Genomic DNA, 19,309 nt, shown 5'->3' with positions numbered 1-19,309 from the left:
GGTCAGAACAATGACTGTCTGTCTGTTCAAATACCTGAGCAGTAGATATTTCCAATCTAGACCTTTTTCGTTTTCAGTTCACACATCACTGCTCTCCTGCTGGTTGTACTACAACACTTATTTTGAAAGTAATACCTTTGACATATTTTTTAATTATTTTTTTATTACAAAAAATTGTTAATAACTTTACTGTAACACACTGTACTTTCACCAAATCCAGTTCACAAATCACTGCTCTCCTGCTGGTCATACTACAACACTTATTTTGAAAATAATGGCTTTTGTATTATTTTTATGATTATTTATAATAATAATAACTTCACTGTAACACTGTAACTGAACTGAATTGAAGTTGGTGAAAGTGAGGTGTTACAGTGAACTCATTGACTATTTTGTCCAATAACAGTGAATTTATTGAATATATATATATATATATATATATATATATATATATATATATATAAATGTGAGTGTGTGAGTGTTGTAGTATAACCAGCAGGAGAGCAGTGATGTGTGAACTGATTTTGGTGAAAGTACAGTGTGTTACAGTAGAGTTATTAATTATTTGTCATAATAAAAAATCATAAAATGTGTAAAAGCAACTTTGATGGTTTTAGCACCTCATATGACAAAATTTCTCCACATTCAACACACTACATTCAACACACTGTCTCATTACTTGCCCTAATAAAACCAAATTTAATGTATTCAGCGTTGTATTTTCTCAACACACAATGTGTGTCCCAAATCTGCTTTTCTTTTCAGAAAACAATCCATATTACAGTAACGTAATGTAACTGCATCTGATCGAACAAACGTTCAGTTCGACACTGTGACGTGATTGGTGTTGCAATATTTAAACATAAATTAGCTTTTAGATAATGCATCTTGACTTGACTTAAGTGGTTTTGATCCTTTCAATTAATAAGAACAATTAAAAAATAAATAAATAAAAATCAATTTGGGGCAATTCACTGCCTACACGGCCCACCAGGTAGCGCTCTGAGGCCCACCAGTTGAGAATCACTGCTCTAATGGTATTAGAAAAGTAAAAACACTGTTATCTACAAGCCTGTTGATAGAATTAGTCACAGGGTGTAGGGATAATCTTAAACAGTCTTATTGCTTGAAGAGTCCGATGCAGATGACAGCAACTTTGCATTCTTTTCATTCTGTAACTGTGCCTTTTCTGTGGACATTTTATCTTGGTGAACAAAAGCACACCTTCCTTTGGCTCTGGCTGAGCACCTCAGCAGTGCTTTGACAATCAGGTAGGCCAGTTCAGCCACATTGAGCACAATGCAAATGGAAGAAGAAACCACCATGAAAATGGTGAAGACTGTCTTCTCTGTTGGTCGTGAGATAAAGCAGTCAACTTTATTGGGACAGGGCCACTGCTCACACTTCACAAGACGAGCCATTTGAAACCCATCGTAAACATAATACAGAGCGTACATGAATCCAGCCTCGAAAAGGAGCCGGAAGAACAGGCTGGAGGTGTAGGTCCACCATAGTGCCCCAGTGATGGGTAGACGCCTCTTCTTCAAGCTCTTTAGGTCATCTCCTTTGACACCCCCACCTCGGTTGGTCAGAAGTCCCTTCTTTACATTGTGTTTGTGATATGCCACATGCATAGCCACGAGCAAAGCCGGTGTAGACACAAAGATGAGCTGCAGGCACCAGAAACGGATGTGTGAGACTGGAAAGAAGTGGTCGTAGCAGACGTTTTTGCAGCCTGGCTGTTGTGTGTTACAGGTGAAGTCGGACTGTTCATCCCCCCAGACCGCTTCGGCGGCTATTACAAGAATGCTAATGCGGAAGATAAAGAGGACAGACAGCCAGATCTTTCCCAGGCTGGTGGAGTGTTTATTGACCCCTCCCAACTGGGCATAAAGTGCTCCCCAACTCATCCTGTCTGCTGTTGCTCTCAGCTCCTAATCATCGAAAAGAAAAAGATTCATTTGATTTTGAGCAACTATATATATATATATATATATATATATATATATGTGTGTGTGTGTGTGTGTGTGTGTGTTCGTATTCAAATGTAAACAATATGTAAAGTTCACACACATACATACATGCATACATATATATAGTTTAAATTTACATTTCAGATGACAAAATAATTTATTAAAAAATAGACAAATTCTTAAAATACAATGAGAATCTATGACAAACTATTTTAATAATGAAGATTTTTGAATGTCAATCCTATTAACAAACTAAATTCTATGTCTTCAAAAAGACAAAACCTATTGAATTGAAAATGTTTTCGTTAACATATGTAAATAAGATGAAATCCTTTATTCCGTTCTACTTTTTTTTTTAAACACATATTGGTAACTTTGCTTATATTTTGTCGAATTTAACACGTCAGAATTATCACGATATTATCACATTTTAAAAATGTGTTAAATGTCTGCAATTTAAAAAAAAAGGAAATTTAACGTTACCTGTTAACCTACAAAATGATTTAGATCAAATCCATCATATAGCCTATATCCGTCCAGGTGAGTTAAACTGAGTAGGTTACTTTTACCTGCGGTGATTCTTTGTGGTCTTGAGAGTGAGATGAAGTGATTTGACTAAGGACAGTGAGCGCAAGTTTCGTCCTCTCTCTCTCTCTCGAGGAGAGGTGCACCTGACAACGGGCGGAGCCACGGAGCTCGCGAGCGACAAAACCGGAATGTTCCTGGAATGTGTCGCGCGCCTCAGCTGTTTACTGCAGGAGCCATCTCGTACGGTCGCGTCGCTAGCGTGTAGTCTACACGGTGTAGATGTGGTATAATGTTTAAAAGTACATTTATTAACTTTCATGGTTTTCACTGTATTTCAGGTCATAAGTAAATAACCTATAGTTGCATAAGAAGTGTTTTTTTTAGCTTAACCGTTCAGTGGCCATGAAACGCCTACTTTCTTTGAGCTTTTTTTCTTTCTTAAACTCTTTCTTTTGCTTACATTAGGTTAATACAAATTTAAATGCAAGTAGAATAACTCAGTAAAGTTTAGCCCCAGTAATATGCATTATTTAACAAAATATCAAGCCAAAAAGTAATTTGAAGAAATAGGCCTACAGCTTCAAACAATTTCGAGCAAAACATTTAACAAAGAGAAGTTTGATAGGTTTAAAAAGCTAATTTTCATTCTTAATGTAATGTACTACACCAGTGTTTATTCTAGGACACCTAGACTAAAAATCACCTTGACACCAGTCAGTGTTAGTTCATCTGAGAAAAGCATTATTTATTTGCATCTGACACTTGGTTTGACATGTTAATTACATTCATACATCTCAAGTCAAGTGTCCAAATACTTGTTGGGTTCATCTTAGGTGAGATTAATTCATAAATGTCCCATGAGGAAGTTAAAAATAAAAATACCATTCGTTTTTAACTGCGTGTATTTTCCAGAAGGAAGCATCAGAATTTCCTTCCAAACTCATTGGGGTGCATCAAGAAAAGGGCTTTCCACTAGAAGATAGTTTTCATTTTCTCTTTAATTGTGAATTTCACATCACATTTATCATGAGCAAGAAAGTGCTATAGCTGTTTCAGTGAAACAAGTGTTTGTCACAAATCTTACACTTAAAAATACTGGTAATTCATTATAAAAATTCATTTCATAATTAAATGAACCCTAAAACCATTAATGGGGTTTACTTTTGTTTCAGTAATTTAATCAGTCATGTTCAGTTGCCTGGAAAGGAAATATTTAACAGAGGACAACAATGGCTCAGATGATCCATAACCAATTCCATTGAAATATTTAATGGACTACAGCCTCATTTCTTCAGCTTAGCTAGTTCCATCAGCAGTTGATCTCTTCTCTCTCTCCGGACTGTGAGGTGCTCCTGTTCAGCAGGTATCAGCTCACAGATCTCCTAAAGCACATGATCAAATCTTTCATTTGATAATGGTTACAAAAATTATAAATAAACAAACAAACAAACATCAACATATAACAACAAAACAATTATGGTTATTTGGGAAATCTGCCCAATTTAAGATTTCTAAAGCAACCATTAGTGGAGATTTTCCAATAATTATTAATAATATTGATATTACTTACTTTTACAATTCTAGCTGCTGGCTCTCCAGAAAAATGTGTGTGTGTGTGTGTGTGTTTGTGTGTTCGTATTCAAATGTAAACAATATGTATAAATAAACAAACAAACAAACATCAACATATAACAACAAAACAATTATGGTTATTTGGGAAATCTGCCCAATTTAAGATTTCTAAAGCAACCATTAGTGGAGATTTTCCAATAATTATTAATAATATTGATATTACTTACTTTTACAATTCTAGCTGCTGGCTCTCCAGAAAAATCTGGAACAGGTCCAAAAGTATTAATAACCCTCTTCATGCCCTCGCTGTAGCGCTGGAGATAGTCTTCCATACCTGGACTGACAAAACAATAAAAATGTTTTGTATTTCTACAATAAAGTAGGAACACAGTAGAAGATATATGGTCTGATATTTTTTATGACTCTTTATGAATAACTGTGACACAAAAAGTAGAATTAATTTAGAACAGTGTCCAAAATGACTCAGCAAATAAAGTTACTGGGTTTTCGTTTTGTAACAGAGTTTTCAAGCATGAATTGAGTAGCTCCTCATCTGAAGGGCATGAGTTGTTTTAGAAAGAACCTGTGCCATTACAGCAATGGAAGAAACCAGGGCGAAACTCTTGCGTTTACAGGGGGGCTTTATCACCACATTGAGAGCACTGTAGCACCTCACTCACAGTACAAGGAGGCAGGGCTGAGAATAATAACTCATCTGTCATTATCAAACATTAGTACTAGTGTCACATGGCAAAGCACATTTTTTATAGGGGGAGCGGGGTCATCCTACAGATTTCACACTGCCTTCTGATTTTCACCATGAACATGAGATCTCTTCAAAACACATACACATTTACACACTTTAATGTTTGTTTCGGTTTCTTTCACAGTCTGTCTCTTGCACACACATACTTAAGGTCAGGTGAGGTGGATGTTAATCGAAACAGCAACAGGTTTTCACAGACAAATTCTTTTTCCATGCATGATGAAAACAAAAACTTCTAAGTGCTTAAATACAAAATTTCATGATGCCATTTTTTTTTATTGCATAGGTTAATAGGTAGCTTGCCTTCGGGTGCATTGAGATGCATGGTTTCAATGGGACCTATAAAAGCGAAGCGCATGCCCAAGCCCTCAGACATAACCAGATCAATGTCCTTCACCGAAATCACTCCATCCTGGATGAGAAGAAAGAGAAGTTCATTTGGCAAGTCGCACTGTATTATACACTTGGATGAAAGACCATGTTTCTAAAAGTGGTTTACTGATGTTCTGATCTTCTAATCCTAAAAGCTTCCTGCTTAGTAGTTAGTCCAGCCAACAAGGTTTGGTCCACCTCATTGAGAGGAAAATGGAGGTTGTCCCCCTTTTGTTCCACATGAAGAGCTTTAAAGCCGCTCCCACTGGATTGGGTTTCTCTTATTATTTAACTCTGTGTCCTCTGAAAAATGGGATAGTATGGCAGGGGGAGGCAAGTGTGGTTGTGCCAGACTTTGGGTCCACTTTGCACTCATATTACCTGTGGCTACAGATACCTGTAGTCTGACTGTGCTGAAATCAAAGGTTGGATACAAAATGTGCAGTGGGGGAGGGACAGGGTGGTCTTTGTTCATTTCCTGCACGCAACAACGAGGCTGTTATCTCAGTGTCACCAGGCAGTGGACTGGCTGGGCAAACCGAGAAAAGAGGCCTTTCCTCTACAGTAATCACCGGGGCAGCCATTAGCTTTCCCAGCTGCTCTACTTTCCAGAGCTGGCTCTCCCTCAAAGATCCGCCTGAACTCAGAGAGGAAGCATGAGTGGATTTGAGCTGCAAATCTGGAATTTGGGGAACCGTCCAAATCTTAAATGTTCCTTATCATACCCCCCCCCCCCCAAAAAAAACTACCCTCTTTTTCCCTAAATAAAACAACTAATTGAAAATAACACGCAAAAAAATATATAAGTGGCAAGACAAGGAAAACATAAGTCTGTATGTATAAAATCCATAGAACTCGACTTTATAATTGTATAAAAGGGCTTATGGAAAGCCTAAGGCATCTTTACACCAACGACTTGTCCAAGGCTCAAAATTCAGCATAAACACATAATGCCTCATAAACGACAGACTAAATCATGCCTTCTGGGCAACATTTGAGTCATAAACACTTCCAGATGCCACTTCTAGAGTGCTTCTCTGCCAACTTTGCGGTGTAAGAAAATCCAAAAATGAACATTCTGTCATCATTTTCTCACCCTCAATTTGTTACTTTCTTCTTTGTTTGTTTCTTTCTTCTGCTGGACACAAATGGTTGATGCCCCCACTGACTTCCAAAGTATTCTTTTTCTTTTTCTGGGGCTATTGACGTCAGTAGGGACCAGCAACTGTCTGATGATGGAATTTTCATTTTTGGGTGAACAATCCCTTTAAGCATCAATGAGATTATGAACATTAGCTCAGACTGGATTTTCAGCTAGTAAACAATATTCAAATTTCTGTGGTCATAGTTTTAAACTTAGATGAATAGTTAGGTGTTTGGGCCCATGACAACAACATGAACAGCTCAAACATCTCATTATTCAACACAGTGAAACATTAATAAAATCAAATAATATAATGCTAAATCAGACTTAACTGAACAAAAGTGATGCAACATGTAACGAGTAACAGTCCCAGGTGGCCACAAAGGGTCTTTGAACAATATTTAACTTATGTAAAACCAGCTTATAATTACTTCATTTAGTTACCTAAACAAAAAATGGTATTAATCCGTTTGCGTGCTGGTTTAACTGGTTCATCAACATGGCTTCTTTTAAAGCTCCATGTGACATAACCTTTTAAAAGCTCAGACAGCAGATTCTTTTGAAATTTGTGAAAACTATTTGCCTACAACTAAAAAGGAGGAGAGGTATTTCTGTCATTTAGAAGTTGACCCAAACCCGGATATGGATTTGTTCCTCATATGGTTTATGTTTTATTTAGACATTTAACTTTTCCTTCTGACTGAGGAAATAACAAGACTTGGAAAATAATGTCATGATCTCTTATTAGAAATTAAATTCCTAACACACACACACACACACACTGCATAAATAAAAATAAAAAATACCTGTAAATCATACTGATATTCCAGACAAATACATTACTGAATTACCTCATCATCAATGATTGCACATTAACACTACTGAGGATGAAATGAAGACAGACAACTGTTATAAGGAAAAACACTTATTTAGTGTAACAGCTAATAAAGAGGACAATCTTTATATATAAAAATAAAAACAACAACATCCCACTCTTCCTAAATGGTGCATGATGAATAGGATCAATAAATACACACACACACACACACACACACACACACACACACACACACACACTACAAATGACAAATAACAATTAATGTGACATTTTGCCTTCGGCCTCATAAGATTTCCTTTCGTTATGCCTCAATTCAGTTGTTATAAATCTCTGAAAGGAGTAGAACCATCAAGTCAGTTAAAAAGGTCAAGTAAGAATAGTATATAATTTTCAGTGAAATTACCTCTAAAAACAAAAGCAGAATGGACAGGATACTTTATTGGACACACTGTACATGTATCTGTAACCAGCTCAAAAGAATAACAAATTTGTGGTTCAAATTTTAACCTCTCAAATGTCACTAACTGTGATAAAGTCACAGCATGTTCTTATGTTTTAAAAACACTTTTTGTTTTCCAAGGAACCTCTGTTTTAGCTTTACTTTATTGACAACAGTCTTCTACGGAAAAAAAAAATATTAAAAAAAGAAAAAAAAATTAAGAAAAATTATTTCATCATTTAACCATTTGTGACCCTGGACCACAAAACCAGTCATAAATTGCTGGAGTATATTTTTAGCAATAGCCAAATAAACATTGTATGGGTCAAAATTATCGATTTTTCTTTTATGCCAAAAATCATTAGGATATTAAGTAAAGATCATGTTCCATGAAGATATTTAATAAATTTCCTTCCATAAATATATAAAAACTTAATACTTGATTAGTGATATGCATAGCTAAGAATTCATTTGGACAAATTCAAAGGCGATTTTCTAAGTATTTAGATTTTTTTTCACCCTCAGATTCCAGATTTTTTCAAATAGCTGTATCTCGGCCAAATATTCAAAATGGACACTTCTGATGGATTTTGTGGTCCAGGGTCACTCTTGTCTTTTTTCTGCTCATTGTTATTATATGAAAAAGTTTAGTCTGAACATTCTGCTTAATAGCTTCTTTTTTTGTTCCTCAGAAGAAATCATGCAGGTTTGAAACAGCACTGTAAGGGTGAGTGAATAATGATATTAAGTGATAATGATAATAATGAATCCATACAATTATTTACAAAGAGATAATTGTTTTAAACATAAATGGTTTGGTTTACCTGTTATTTATGTAGGATGGAAGTATTTAGACACCCCCCTCCTAAATAACAGGTCTGGCTATTTTAGCTTCACCCATTACTAAAAGTAGATACAATTAAGCATGCAGTTATTTAAGTTTTGGACATAATTGAGTGTTTTTTTTTTGTTTTTTTATTAAATGCTCACAAGTACATGAGTATGGTGTTTGGGTGTCCATATTAATTTGGACATGTAGTGTACTCTACCCCGACCCATGTAAAGCTCTCCAGGGACCAAATACAAAGTGTCATATTGCAACAATAACCACAATTTTAACACAGTGGTTAAGGATTAAGGGTTCTGACCTATGAACTTTCCCATTATTCATATTAATAAAAAACGTTTTGTGATGATGCCTTCATAACACATCCTGGACAGAACACACAATTTTGTGTTTTGTCTTTAAATGTCAATTACTTCACTGAAAAATGAACAGTCACTCTAAAATGTAATTCAAAGTCAGGTGTCCATTGTCTGTGGAAGTGCTTTCTTGACTCTGCTTTTTGTTCATGCTTGTGGGGAGTGCCAAGAAGGGTTTGGTTTTTAAAGTGGATCTCCTTACACTAGCCCATGTTCATTTGATACACTGTAATACAGGTGTACTGTCATGGGCGTCAGTTTGGTTTGAAATGTGGTGGGGACAGAGACGCATTCAGAAGTGCATTTTCAGAAGTGCTGGGTACAATGATGCATTTTTTTTTCTCTTTCGCGCAGGTCATGTTTTGAAAGACGTCCTGTATCTTATTAATGTAAATAAATAAAAATGTATACAAAAATGTGATGATGTCCGACTCGTTTTATGAAGAAGAAAGCCGTACAAAGCATTAGACATATGATATATGACCCACTAATCTGCTTCATATCATCATATAAGTAGCATGTTGACAATATGACATGGCCATGACGTGGTTTAATGTACCTAAACAATGATTACCAAATTTCTCTTTCATGTTGCTTTGTTATAACCACTGAAAACGGGGAAAAAATCTAACCCAAAATCGGGCCTCGCTCTACATTATCCCGCTTATTACATGGCTACCCACCAAATAAATCAATTATTTGACACAAAATATTGATTTAAAAAAGAGTTTATTGATTTAAACACGATTGTATTGCTTCCGCTAAAGAAAATAGTTCCGTCTCTACGATTAGAATCCTGCCGCGTCCATAGCAACGCTCTGTTTTTCATGGCAACGGTGTTATTATCAAGAAATAACAGACTTCATTCTACAGTGGAATTCAACCAAGCCATGTAATAATTTGATTTAATTCCCAGTACAATTTACCATATCTACACACAACACAACTTAAGCACTACAAATTTGATCAAGATTGAAAAAGCAAAAATACGTGTAGCACAGATGAACACTATTGACTATCACACCATGATCTGACTGCTCTCAATTCACAACAACATGCATCCATCCAATCTACATCAGGCATTTTGACTAAAACTTGATCCATTCCTCATCATCATCATCATCATCATCACAACTATTCCAGAATTCAGCAATAGATTCAAGCAATAATTAAACAAGATACTGACTACTCAACAATCATATCCCCCAATACTTGCTGTATGAACGCAAACCGTAACTAGCTAATTAAGTTGGTGGCTAAGGAAGTCTAACGTAACATTAATTGCAAGAGAAGAATTAAAACAGCCGATCCCTTGTGTGCAAATGCACAAGACCTAGCCATAATACCAGCAAATCTTAATAAACATAAGTTATCGCGTCTTACCTTTGTGTCAATGGTCTGCAGACCCATGCTGTGTGTACAACAACATCCATTTGTTCTACAGGTTATCACTTTGATATGTTATAGTCCATGGCACTAGGATGCAACCTTGTGATATTGTATGAAGGCTAAATGACTTGCTCGTCTATGATACATTCGCCAGAAATTCTGGCCAATCCCAGCAAAGACTAGGTAGCCTCGTTCCCGCTCGTTCACTGTCCATTCCAAACTGTCAACCAGGCGCGTCGTTTTTTTTTATAGCCCCGGATCTCAAAAAAATTTAATTTATTGATAATTATTATTATTTTTTTAATAATTTGTATTTATTTTAAAAAATGACCGGGTCTTTTAATCTATCCTTCGGAATCAATCATGTATTAAAGACGATTAAAATGTGTTCAAGCAGATCAAAGTTACTATGGTTACAGCTTAGAGTGCGCGCCTGAGGAGAAAGAGCTTTGGGCTTTACTATCATTGTTGTTTGTGGCTTCTGGTGGTAGCTATGGACATTAGACACTTTTTAAAAAGTAAAATAAGGAGGCAAGAAGAGTTATCTACTGGCGCCGTTCCCTCATCATTAAGCTCAGGTCGGTGAAGGCTCTTTAGCAAACCCTGGTCTAACGTACATAGCCCTGTACTTACTGTGGTATTAATGCAGAACAACATGTACTGTATATATAAAGTACGTGGGACCTTACTATTTCGCCTATAACTAATCCATTTTGTGTGCCATAATCCGTTTCTCGTGAAGAATGTAGATGAATGAAGTAGCCTATACATCTGATTTGGCGATTGAAACACAATGTGTAAATTAACGTTATTCCCCTCAGATGGATAGCTAGCTAGAATACCAGGGGCCGTATTACAGAAAGAGTCTAAGATAGGATTTTCCCCAATTGGTATTACCGAAGCAGATACTAAATAACTTTAGGAATCATATCTTGCTTCATTCTTTTTATTTCAGGTTAGGAAATCCTAACATCGCAAGCATCAACTTTTCTGTCTGATAGGCTAACTATAGCAACCGATGTCACTTTTCTCATCTCGCGAGACGCGAGCTAAACGGCTTTTAATCGCTGTTTTGCTGCCGTTTTTTTTAATGAAACATACAGTGAAAATGGAGAATTAACAACAACTCATTCATTGTTTCATTCATATCATTGAACTTTAAGTCAGGTGACTATGGGGCGTTCACACCGTACGCGCAGGCGCGAGTGATTTTTATGTTTATGACACCTATACAGAGTGCCTGTGTTTGCTGTCTGTTGAATGGCCTCTTTACTAGACCTGCACTGTCTATAGTTCCTTTTCCAGACTTATACAAGCAGACTGTTGGAGTGATTTATGTGTGTGTGTGTGTGTGTGTGTGTGTGTAGATAGATAAATAGATATAGATAAATATAGAAAGATAAATATCTATATACACAGTATATATATAGTTTTATATTCATTTTTTTAATATTCATGTATTATTTATTTGTGTTTCAGTGAATAGCTGTTACAGTTCTACAAATAAAGCATTCTATCTTTTTACCTATCATTTAAAATGCTACAAAAAATGCACCTGAATGCTGTAAAAGAAGTGTTTAATGCTCAACGCTTCCAAGTTACCAAACTGGGGGTGGGGGGGTCTGGGCTAAGCCCCCAATGTATCAAGACCCTAGCAACGCCCCTGCTGTCAACTCATTTGAAAAACATTCTTTAAAACAAAGAAGCGCGATAGTAATATAGAGATAATAATGTTACAGTTGTTGCAGTTTTAATGAACAGAAAAGCGTGTAGCCAGCGCAGCAGCAGAACGGCTAAATTGAACTCGAGGTTTTCAAAAAAAAAGAGTGGTGGGTACAAAATGACTCACGACGAAATCTGGGGGGGACGCGTCCCCCCCGTCCCCCCCGAAATCGACGCCTATGTGTACTGTCTATCCAGGACAAAACCACCAGAATGAGGAAAGAGAAGCTGGCTGTTCTAAAAGTTTCTCAAGAGGAACAAAGAAAAGAGATTGTTTTCCCCTTCTCTCAATCACTCATTTGTAAACATAGTGTGATAAGACTATGGATGTTGCAATGCTTTCCATTTAAAAAAAACATAATAGTCTCTGTTCATTCCTCCCTTCCTCTAATTTCACTTTCCTATCTTTCTAAAAGTGAGTGTAACAGAGACATAAAACTTTTGTAATTCTGTCATCATTTACTCACTAGATACTGTAGGTGCTGGTCCCCACTGACTTCCATAGTATGGAAAAATAAATAAAAAACTAAATATATAAACAGCTATATTTGATAAATACAATTGTGTTTTAAACTATTTTTAATTGAACTTTTGAATTCTGTTTTTAAACTATGTTAGTATACATTATCATTCAAAAGTTGGAGGTTGGTCTTTCTATCTTGCCTTTTTGCGCATATTATACAGTACAGTAGAGATTTGACATGAAAGAACTAGTAGGTAGTTAAAACATGATGCAGTATAACCATGACTCATATGTGGTGTAGTTCCATGGCTCAACCAACCTGAACCAACCTCCAGGACTCGGCTATGACGGCATACTGAACACGGTTCAATGCGAAGCCATCAATCTCCTTCCTGAGTCGCACAGGTGCCTGTCCGACATCCGTCATCAGTGAGTAAGCAACATCCATCACAGCAGGCAGTGTTTCGGGGTGTGGCACCAGCTCCACCAGACGCACATAGTAGGGAGGGTTTACCTGTGAGGTTCAAAACAAGCAGGAAATGACATCGGTTTATCTGCCCCAAAACACAGACAGAGCACTATACATGTACCAATTCCAATGTTTTTACCAGAACTAGAGACAATGGCCTTGTACTAAACTTCTTTCCTTGTCTATGAAGGTCTCTCTGACTAAATGTCTGACCAAAAATGCTTGGCATTCATGATTAAACATTCACTAAATGCAGATGAACTAATTGTCTCACACTGCTCCAAAGGACAACAAGACCAGCAAGACCTTTCTGCTCATGAGATCAGAGTGGAATTTCCATTAAGCATTGAAGGATTCAAAGTCCAGTAAAGCCCCTCCTGGCCTAAAAGGGTTATCTCCATTCTTCATTACAGGCTGCTAAATCAGTGCTGAGAAGAAAAACCAGGCATGTCCATGTAAATAATGCTTGCATTAAATACATATAAATAGTAAAACTAAAACCAAAACATGAATGTGATAAGAACTCTTGAAAATAACTATTGCTATTAGGGTTAGTTGCAGAAGTTTACCTTTAGGGGGTTTTTAGGTTTAGCCCTTAACAAGATCTTAACCAATACCACATGTAGACCAATAATGAGACATATTGGTCTAGATCAGAGTTTCCCAAATGGGGTGCTGTCTGTTGAGAGCAGGGGTGCCGTGTAAAAAATCATTTTGTAATATTTTTAAGGCTGAAATGTTCAAAAAAAGCATCTAGTGTATAATATCCATTTCTGATGTCGCTAAGACTCACCGAAATTCCGGCCTGTGAAAATTAGTTCAACGCTCAGGTTTCACTTTCACGTGGTGTGACCAGAGGAGTAATTTTACTTGATTTCTTTACTTAAGTATTATTTTAGGGGATTTGTACTTTATTCAAGTACAAATTAAACTGGTTACTTTTTTTTTTTTTTTTTTACTTGATTAGATTTCTGAAGAAAAATAAGATAAGATAAAAAATAAGATTGAGTGCAAATAAATCAGTGATGAGAATTTGAATAGAGTTAATATTTTGGTGGTAATTATTTATTTACAATTTATTATTAAATGTTACAAATCTCAGAAAAAAAGTGTTTAAATGAACATTTTATGTTAAGTAAATTGTAATTTATGTTTATGGATTTAATTATTAGTTCTTACCAGGTAATTGATATGTCATTATATGACACTTTGAGTAGCAATTAAGACTGTCAATTAGTATTTTTTAACCTTAATAATGATATGATTTTCTTATTAATTAATCTAATTAGTCATAAATAATTATTTATCAATATTTGCTGAGAAAAAAAACTCTAAATACCCCAAATAAACAATTAAAAGTTTAATTATCCTTAGACAGTGATGTTGAATAGAAACATAAAGTGCCCTTTCAAAATGTTAATGTTGTATGTTTTAATTCTATGACTCTCCTCATTAATGCAACCCATTCTTGTATTCCGTCTGGAATATGTTTTAGCCTCTGCATCATATCTTGCTATTCAAAGGAATAGTTCACCCAAAAATGAAAGTTCTCTCATAATTTTTTCACCCTCATGTCATCCCAGATGTTTATGATTTTCTTTCTTCAGATGAACACAAGAAAAGTTTTTTTAGTCTGTATAGTGCAAGGGGACAGGAGCACTTCAGAAACCACACAAAGTGAACACGACTGTCAAGTTTAAAATATCGGTATTTGTATTTTTTCTATTTATCCTTTCACTTAAGGAGACACTGATTCATTAACAGGGCTTGTATGAGTTACTGTCTGTCATATTCATTTCTGGACATCCCATTTACTTGCATTAAACTAAGAGAGATGATTTTTTTGTGTTCATCTGATAAATTAAAGTCATATATTTATTGGATGGCATGAAGGTGGAAAGGACAGAGTTTCCTTTTAATCCCCTTCCCTGTATTTGTGTGTGTGTGTTTGTGTGTGTGTTCCACTGTGCTGCATTTTAAATGTAGCTGTTGCACCAGATGTATGTGTTTGACCTGTGCTTTTTGTTTCATTTTCTCCCTTTAACAAAACTTCTGTATATCTGTTAGAGAAAAAAAATACTTTTACTTTTGTAATACTTGAGTACAATTCAAAAAGTTTTACTTTTTTACTTTTACTCAAGTATGTTTTTGGCCAGATACTTGTACTTTTAATTGAGTAAAAATTTTCAGTACTTTTTACACCTCTTGGTGTGACGCTCTGCATATTATCCTGCTCTATGAGTGTGCACTCCACTCACTAATATACCGTTCATGCTCATCAGAACAGCAAAGTCCACTCAAAAATCGAGCTGATGGGAAACATCTATGTATTATAGTATTGTTTCTGTTTGCAATAGCCCTACTGTGCTGTAGCATGGTGTGATATATGGGCAACTCTGGAAATACTGCCCTCCAGTGGCGTAGCGATTCAACCCTGGGCCTATGTGCAAAAAAAAATCCTATGGGCTCTAACTCGGTTAACTTTGGCACTATTGTTGATTTTTTTCTGAGTAAGTAAATAATGTTATGTGAATCGGGACTATTCACAAGCCGTTTTATTTACAATGCTTGGAAATTATGTTTAAAGTTTTCAAGTCCATTCATTATTTGTAGCACACAAGCCACTCAATTATCGCAGCTTTGTTATTACAAAGATCATCAAACAATAAACTTGTTTTTACGCTTTTTATTGTGCGAGATAATTTGCCTCAGTTCAAACTGCATATGAATCAATGATATTCTCTTTAATATTTGCACCATGAAATAAACATTAATATTGCAAAGCATCTTGACAAAAATATGAACAATTTAATACAATTTAATTAATCGATTAATAAGAGTTTATAAAAAGTCAAAAGAATGACAGGTGCCACAGACTTCTTTTTTTTGGAGGAGGAGGAGAAGGAGGGGTAGGCCTATATGTGGAATTTTCACATTAACTACATGCAATACACCATGATTTTACTATAGTAATTTTTACTTTATTCTTAAAATATTATGATGTTAATCTTATTTAATTACTTATTTTTTTTCAACATGGAACAAAAATGCTGCTGTATAGGCTATTGAATGCAAACACAATTTTGGCACAACAGCCCAAAAAGAAAACAAACAAACAAAAAAGAAAAAAAATAGTTAATGGATTTATTTTAATTAATTGTTAATAAACTAATGTTTTCTGAGTCAATGTTGCAAAAATGAATTTGACGAACCTGACTCGCCATCTCCTCATTGGATGTGCCTTTAGAGTTTTTGTTTTCGATTTGAAATATTTAGTTGTAAAATAGTAATTTGAAGCATTATGTAAGCATGCTGCAACAAAATTATCCCACAAAAAAAAAAAATCAAAAATACAGAACTAACAAATATTGCTACAAATGTAATTGCATCATATAATAATTGCTGTTAATAATGTTCGTCTGGTTGACTACATCTTGTATTAATTTTTTCTGAAAAATTCTGTCATATGCACATAAACTGACAGTCACCACTGATAAGCTACTACTAAATATTGTAGAAACTTAATTTTCTGTAAAGTGGCTTTGCAATGATTTGTATCGTAAAAAGCGCTATACAAATAAACTTGAACTGAATTAAACTTGAATTGAAAAAATAAACTGAGGGAGCACAAATTTGTGAGCTAGCTAGTTATAATGGTAATTCTAATGTCATATAAATTGGTCTCTTCATTAGAAATCTATGATAGTATTTATTGCAGTTCTTCCCTGCTGTACTGAATATCTATACTTTTTAAAGTATCATATCGAAGTTAGAAATTCAATTATTGTGACAAAATTAATTTTGTAGGGTGCCACAAATTTGTTAGAACTTCCAAAGGGTGTCACGACTAAAACAAGGTTTGGGAAAAAATGTTGTAGATGCATTTTGCTTTGAATGGAAGATGTTGCGGGTTAAACCCATAGACTGTATCAAGGCAAAATGTATGCACTGGAACAAACACAAACTGGACTGAAGTATATGCATATGAAATGGATTTTCAAACATACTGTCAATCTTTTTTATTTTAAATCAGAGTTAAAAAATATTATTTTCATTATTTCTTTTTGCATCATGATTTCTTTAAAAAATGTAAAATGGCAAAAAAATTTAATTTGAGTCTCACCTTTTCAATGTTCCCTCAAACTTGTGTACCCTCACAATGTATATATCATATAATCTCTCACGGACTATAATTGTAACTAACCGGATGAGAAATGATGCACCGAGTTCTGTTCTGGACACAAGAGAACACGTTGCTTGGCATCAGGCAGGAAGTGGAGCTGCTGAGAATCACGCTTTCTGTGACGAGATTCTCCACCTCATGGAAGACAGTGTGCTTTGCTTCCAGGTCCTCAAATACACACTCCTATTCACAGAAAACACAGAGGACAAGAGCAGTTGAGGGTCAACAATATAGCAAAGGCACTGTATGAAGTGTACTATAATTAAAGCAGTAACAAAAAAGTTTTCCATGAGAGTACAATTAGAAAAAAGAAGGAAATTAACCTGAATAGTTATAAAAGACCTTAACTTCCCAATGCTTATAAAACAAACAGGAATATTCACTCATACCTCTTTGATTATTTAGTAGAAAAACTTTTTAGAAGTCAGAGTTGCAATGAAAATGAAGTAACGACAGATATTTTCTTCCACATTGAGATGTACATATGACTGGAAATCATTGACAAAAAGATCTATAACATGCATTTAGAAAATGAGTGAAGTGAATGGTGAATTTTCACTTCATGCTGAGAAGTAGTGTCAGCAGCACATACCAGGACCACGCATCATTAAATGCTGACATCATCATCATAACTGGGACAAACAGAAACCATCAGTGATCAGTCAATTAATGTAGTAGACAGGAAAAAAATGTACTGTATGATCAAATCATCCATCTTTATTTTATTTCATTTAAAAAAAATGACTTTCCAATAGCAAACAGTGGCTTGGCTCCTAAGTGTTCAATACATTTTAATAATTAAACACGAGTGCAATTCCAATAGTTAATCACATTAGTAAGTAACTTAGTAAGAAAAACATCATGGGATGTTCAAACCGTTTCAGACGTAAAACCACAGATAAGACTTTTGGTTCCATGTGATTTTTGGTTCATACACTTACTAAAAAATTAAATGTGAAATAATACACTTTCTTATCCTCACATGAGATACTTTTGTTCCATACACATCAGGGAGATGTTTATCCTCTGTTTCCCAGGTTACATTTTTAGGTTAACAGGAAGTCATCTCCATTGAAGGTGGAAACCTCACCTGGACAAAGAAAGCTCCCTCTAGGGCCTGCTGCAGGTCATGGTGACTGCTGAGCAGACTCAACTGCTCTGCAGCCGTCAGATTTCCTCTCAGCATTTTGGCTTGCTGAAGCTCCTCAAGCTGTTTCCTGCTCACACACAAAAACACAACATTCAGCATAAAGTTTACTAGCAATTTCTGAGTGAAGCTTGTTTCTACACCTATTTTTTCCATTGTAGTTTCATATCTAGGAAACAGAACGCCTTCTGGTGACAGAAGTGAATAAAGGAAGGGGGATATTTAACACAACATAAACAGATTATGGAAAGACAGTACCAATATGCTCTAGAAAACTGTAATTTGTGCATATTTTTCCCCTGCATATTTTATTCTAATTTTATCCTCAGATCATTGGTTTATGTAGGTTGTGCACTCAAAATGGGTTACAAACCTGCTCAGACAGAAGTTGAGCAGTGATGCTAAAGGAAGACAATCTGACTGAGGTGTCAACAGGTCATTTTTCTGTCTTGTTTTCCACTGACCTGATCTCTGTGATGGCTCGTGATGCTTGTCCTGGTTCGTTGTCATAGATCTTGACCTTGTATCCTCCACTCAGGAACACCATAGTCCAGGAGCGGCCGATCAGCCCACTTTATGATGCCACATTCCATACAATTAGGAAAAAGAGACAGCATTGTAAATAAGTCAAATATCAATAGAGAACAAGTAGTCCGTTAACATTAGTGAAAATCAATGCATTGTCTACATACCAAAATGAGAACATTTTTTTAGACTACTTAAACAGAAACTTTAATATTGCAAAAATACTTTAAGGTTTAAAGACCTTGATGAACATGCATGAAAAACAAAAGTAAAATAGTCAGAGTAATACACTTCAACATCATAACCTTATTTGCACATGTCAAACCTACCCAAAATGTGCTCATTTTATTTTGTTCATAAATCATTGCACTGTTATTTTTTTACATGCACTATTCTGATGTGGAGTAATACGTCTATTAATAAACACTATCACAGTAGAGTTCAAAGTCCACTCAGCTATGATCTAATCTCTGCCAAAATTGACAGACTGACTTAAACAAGGAAACTCTCACCTTCCGACAACAGTAATAATCTTTCCTTTTAATGAAGCCATCGTGATCTCGTTTACAAATGTCA

The 19,309-nt window shown here is 35.4% G+C and overlaps 2 protein-coding genes across 2 annotated transcripts; both read right to left on the bottom strand.

Moving 5' to 3' along the window:
- Window positions 1-743: 743 nt before the first annotated feature.
- LOC132152835 (gap junction beta-2 protein-like) lies at window positions 744-2,613 on the bottom strand. Its single transcript, XM_059561750.1, has 2 exons — window positions 2,457-2,613; window positions 744-1,934 (listed from the first exon to the last, which is right to left on the bottom strand). Exon 2 carries the CDS (start codon window positions 1,908-1,910, stop codon window positions 1,110-1,112), a length of 801 nt encoding a protein of 266 aa, XP_059417733.1. The 5' UTR covers window positions 1,911-1,934; window positions 2,457-2,613; the 3' UTR covers window positions 744-1,109.
- An 868-nt stretch (window positions 2,614-3,481) lies between these two features.
- Window positions 3,482-19,307, bottom strand: LOC132152838 (lambda-crystallin homolog). Its single transcript, XM_059561754.1, has 8 exons — window positions 19,246-19,307; window positions 18,673-18,780; window positions 18,152-18,278; window positions 17,083-17,244; window positions 12,729-12,923; window positions 5,143-5,251; window positions 4,301-4,407; window positions 3,482-3,883 (listed from the first exon to the last, which is right to left on the bottom strand). The coding sequence occupies exons 1-8, from the start codon at window positions 19,284-19,286 to the stop codon at window positions 3,785-3,787; spliced, it is 948 nt and encodes a 315-aa protein (XP_059417737.1). The 5' UTR covers window positions 19,287-19,307; the 3' UTR covers window positions 3,482-3,784.
- Window positions 19,308-19,309: the final 2 nt, after the last annotated feature.

This window comes from Carassius carassius, chromosome 11, assembly GCF_963082965.1.
Source record: "Carassius carassius chromosome 11, fCarCar2.1, whole genome shotgun sequence".
Lineage (NCBI taxonomy): Eukaryota > Metazoa > Chordata > Actinopteri > Cypriniformes > Cyprinidae > Carassius > Carassius carassius.
Note: the sequence above shows the minus strand (reverse complement) of the source record. Positions and strands in the feature narration are given on the sequence as shown.